Consider the following 4,789-nt stretch of genomic DNA (forward strand, 5'->3'; position numbering starts at 1 on the left):
CTGTACACATTTATCAAAACTCATGAAATTGTACAACTAAAACTGTTGAGTTTTACTCTATGCAAATTATCTCAAACTGATTACAAAAAAACAAGTGGAGTCACATTTTATTATATCTCATAATTACAAAACGAACATTAAGACATGCATTCTAAAGTTTTAAACTCAAGCATTTACTATACAATACACAAAATTAACACCACTTAAGATATGAGGCAGGTTACCACAGGAAATATACAGCAAAGATTGTATTCATCACATACTAATTCATCTTCAAAGGCAATTAAAGAAAACCTGAGATTTGTCAGAACCTATCCAAATCTGTAACAGAAAGAAGCAAATGACAAAGTACTACTTGTTTAGATAAGCCATAACAACTTTAGCTATAAAATGTATCCTCTCAGTGTGTTTCATAATGCATTACAGTGGTGAATTTTTAATTAGTTGAAAACATTTTTTTTCAAATTATAACTTTCTAAAACATATACTTTGTAATAAAATTATATAGTTTTCAGCAACAAAGGTTGTGGTAAATTACTCACAGACACTGAAGAAAGATGTAAGGCAAGAACCAAAATTCTGGTGTACATTCTGCTTTCAGATGCTTTGACAATACTATTGCACTGCTAGCTGTAAAGTACAGTAGTGCAATAAAGTCAGAGCATTCGTTAGCAGTAATAGGTAGGAAAGACACACAAGAGCATCTTGCATCAGTTGAAGCTTCAGTGTGAAAAGAATACAAAGAAGGGTTGCCTCTTTGGACAGAAGACATCCAAAACCTAAGAACATTTATATCAATGTTAAAGAAAAAAAAAAGAAGACTAGGATTTAAATATCAAAGTGGTGTTGGTTTTTGACGACTAACCTATGATTAATATGCAAACTGAAAACATGCATAGATGTAGCAAGGAATTTTGTAAATATGTTATAAGCTGTATAAGTTATTCACATGGGTATTGTTAATACCTCAGGACTGGTATTAACAAAACAGGTTATAATTACTACTTAAGGCAAAGTTGTGAAAATATTTCTGTTCTGCTGAGATGTGTTGGTTAGCTCCTCCACAGCAACTGACCGATTAACTGCCATATAAAATTAGCCTTTTGAGTAAGATTACCAAAGAAAATAAATGAAAACTGAAATAATATTTCCCAATTTCTATAAACCCTATCTCTCTCGAATCTAAACTAGAATATAAAAAGCACTTACCGTCTTATATCAAGAGTTCACAGACTTCCAGGGAATCAATGTCTCGTAAACAGGATACCATTAGCGCTACTTAACAATGCTATGAAAGGGGATTTTAAAATTTCAGATAACCCCTAAAACATCTTAAATATAAGAGGTACATCTCCATTTCCTTCAAGCGCAGAAAAATCAAAGAGAAAATAATAATGGGAGGAGGAGACGGCTCTGAGATTTAAGAGGTTTCCTTGGATTCAAGCCAATTAACATTCTAACCTTAACTGGTAAGAAACCATTGTGAAGTCAGATGTCAACACAGAAATAGAAATAGTATCATATTATCACATTGCACTACCTTTTGTGTACAATCTCTACTCTACCTGTATTACAAAAGAAAGACACTAGCCAAATACCACTCAGTCAATAAGTGAAGGGAAAAAAGTTATAGAACAAAGATTACCCTACAATGAGTTTATTCCTCCATTAATAATGTTGACTGATGCAAAAACACTTTCCATTGTTTAAAATATCATACATTAAAGCATATATGTGGAATCGAGAAAAATGGTACAGATGAACCTATTTGCAAGGCAGAAATAGAGACACATGTAGAGAACAAACATATGGACACCAAGGGGGGAAATGGGGGGTGGGATAAATTGGCAGATTGGGATTGACATATATACACTAATATGTATAAAACAGATAAGTAATAAGAAAAAATAAATAAATAAAATTTTAAAAAACAAATGTTTAATTTTCTGAATCGGGTTAAAACTAGAAAAATATATGAAAATTTTAAACTTAAGAGGATCAGGATATTTGTCTGATATCTTAAAAAAATTAAGATAAGTACTTTCTTTTCAAAGTTAGATAATAGGTATTCTATTTGGAAATCATTTACCTTTGGAATCTTAGAAAATAAACCAGTTCACAGATATAACATTTTTTTCTAAAAGCACATGGCAAATCTAAAGGTGAGATGTATGGTCTTATACTACCCAGCCAGTACAAAGCAGTAATAATAAAAGTGTAATTGTTCAAATACAATTTTTAAACCCTAATGATTATGGAAAGAAACTAATAATTTGAACAGGAAAAAAAAAGTTATGACTAAGTTAGTTAAAAGGAATTTAAGAAGATCTGTTTTCTTCTCTTCCTCTCATAAAAAGAATTTTTAAAAACTACCCCATCATTCAAACACCTAAAAGTTCGAGTCTGGCTACCTCATAATTTTCTAAAACCTACTTTTTTTTCAAGATGTACACGTAATTGCTTTCCCCTAAAAATAAAATGTGTTCAATCTTAAACATGTCCTGTGAGACTATTGACTCTAATGCAAACTCCAAAAAAGGCTTCATTGGTACCTCAAAATTAAAAGCCAACTTGAGAGGGGAAAAAAAAAACTGTTAAAAGCAGAATTAGTATCATTTAGCATCTTACAATTAGGCAGAAATATCCATCTGGAGGGAGGAATTCATAATGGAGGAGATGGGCAAGACAATGTTAATATCTGTGCCTGTTGGTAGAATCAAATTACAATACTTAACACTGTTTTTTTGTTTTGTTTTTTGAAAGACAGTTAATGATAAGAATAACAAAACTTTGAACTAAAAGTTCATTATTTAGGGTTTGGAAAGCTGCAGGAAATTCTTCCTTCTTTGCTGCCATTTCTCACCTTCCCAATTCCCACACACACACCCCACAAAGAAAATCAAAATTCAAAACGTTAGACGCAAATGGAAGTCAATTTTGTATATGAGAGCCACTACAATTCATTAATACATCAGAAGAAAACAGTAATAAGATATATCAAGGTCTCGCATTTTCTGGGGGTGAGGGTCTTCCAAGATCACTACACGTTGCAGATATTAAAGAGACCCAAGGTTCAGCTTGGAGAAGAGTAGCACAGGCACAAATGATACTTAAGGAGTAACGGCAAGGAATGGCAGGGAGAAGAGGAGAGGATTGTGATGGAGATTTTGGCTTTTTTACTTAATCTTGTTGTTTTTCTTTAACAAAAAAACGGACAGGAGTTCAATGATGGGTGCGTTCTCCAACTTCCCCATTTTAAAGGAAGCCAGCCCAGTCCAAACACTCGTAATGCGTTGGGGGTAAAGGGACTGAAGATAAAACAAGGGAATTAAGAAAAAAGCGCGGGCGATCCAGCCGGTAGTCTAGGGATGGGAGGGAGAGAATAAAGAGGACAAGTGAGGGAAGAATCCAAAGAAAAAAACTAGTACGGCCCTCCAGTTTGGCGCCCTAGAGCAGGCCAAGCAGCCGCGGGAGTCCTTCCCAATTATTCGCCCCCGCCCCCTACTTTCACAATGAATGAAACTAGGCAACTCCAGAGCAGCGGAGCCTCCCACGTCCCAGGTCCCGCCCGCGCTCCAGGAAAAGAAGCTCGTGGTTGAGATTCCAAAGGCTCACACGTCTCCCCCACCGATGGGCCAAACTGGTCTAGAGGTTTCCTTGGCCGCTAGGAAGTTGTGCACGCAACCCTCGCATCCTTTCTCAGCCTGCCCTGGGCTGAATATGAACGCTTCAGCCCTAAAGGGATTTCTCTCCCCCCTTCTCTGTTTATTCCCCACTCTCCATCCCCCTTTCTCGGACTGTGAACAACCTCTCCCCTTCTTGGGGCGTTTAGAGACCATTACAGTCAGGTCTTTTTGGTGGAAATACACAGAACGCTGTTTACACCAGCCACAGTTCCTCGAGAGGCGAAAAGGTGAGGGCGAGGAACAAGGAATTCCAAAGGCCCCGGACCCCCAGCATCTCCCGCCATTTCCTTCACGAGTTTCCCGGATGTAACCCCTTCCCCCCGCGGCGGTTAAGAGACCAGGCGGCGGCGACTCCCTTTGGTACAGGAGGAGGAGCTCGAGTCTAGTCCAGCCTCCTCCGCCCAGGGTTTCCGGCGACTCCAAATTGCGTTCCACATTGGAGGCCATCGAGGAAGAATAAACTACCCAGTAGATCTCCTTCATTTTACACTCACCATCAGTTCCAGCTTATCGACCTCCGCCTCCATGTTGAATAGTTGACATTCCTCAGACCGCGGCGGCGCTTAAGCCGCAAACCGTACTTAGCACTGAGGGTCCCTATTGGACAGCTGTCATTCAACGTCTCGCGCTCATTGGTTCCCCCGCTTCACCGGCGCCCGCCCATTGGCGACTGGGAAACGCCCCTCCGCATGAAACACCTTTTCCTGTTGGGCAAGGACACAAAACGCCGCAGGAGGATTGGCTCCTGTACCCTTTTTTTTTTCCATTGGCTGCACCCTCATCTCTACTTTCAATTTCACAGTTAGAGTTCAGCAGAGAAGAGCTTGCGATTGGTGTAATCGGAAGAAGAGCCAACCAATTACACAAAAGCTTCCAGAAACAGCAAAGGGGACGTGACACACCTTTCCTCTCCAGCTTCCCCTCCACTTCGCTCCCGCCTTCCTCCATATTCATACAAGAAGCGCCTCAGCTCTGATTGGCCGGAGTGTGGTTCTACCTCAGCCAATCACAAGCCAAGCTGTGATCCTACACCACACGCAGAGCGAATTGTGGAAAGACCAAGGCTATGATTGGTCCCTCCAAGATAAGGTTTTAATTTTGAA

At 39.2% G+C, this 4,789-nt stretch overlaps 1 protein-coding gene across 1 annotated transcript in view; it reads right to left on the minus strand.

Annotated features, from left to right (window-relative positions):
* Nucleotides 1–4,228, minus strand: part of TRIM37 (tripartite motif containing 37) — a 148,495-nt gene extending 144,267 nt beyond the window's left edge. Inside the window, exon 1 of the mRNA XM_032616233.1 lies at nucleotides 4,181–4,228. Within this exon, the coding sequence (XP_032472124.1) occupies nucleotides 4,181–4,213 (33 nt within the window). The 5' untranslated portion in view covers nucleotides 4,214–4,228. The remainder of the gene's footprint in view (nucleotides 1–4,180) is intronic.
* Nucleotides 4,229–4,789: the final 561 nt, after the last annotated feature.

This window comes from Phocoena sinus, chromosome 20 (assembly GCF_008692025.1).
Source record: "Phocoena sinus isolate mPhoSin1 chromosome 20, mPhoSin1.pri, whole genome shotgun sequence".
Lineage (NCBI taxonomy): Eukaryota > Metazoa > Chordata > Mammalia > Artiodactyla > Phocoenidae > Phocoena > Phocoena sinus.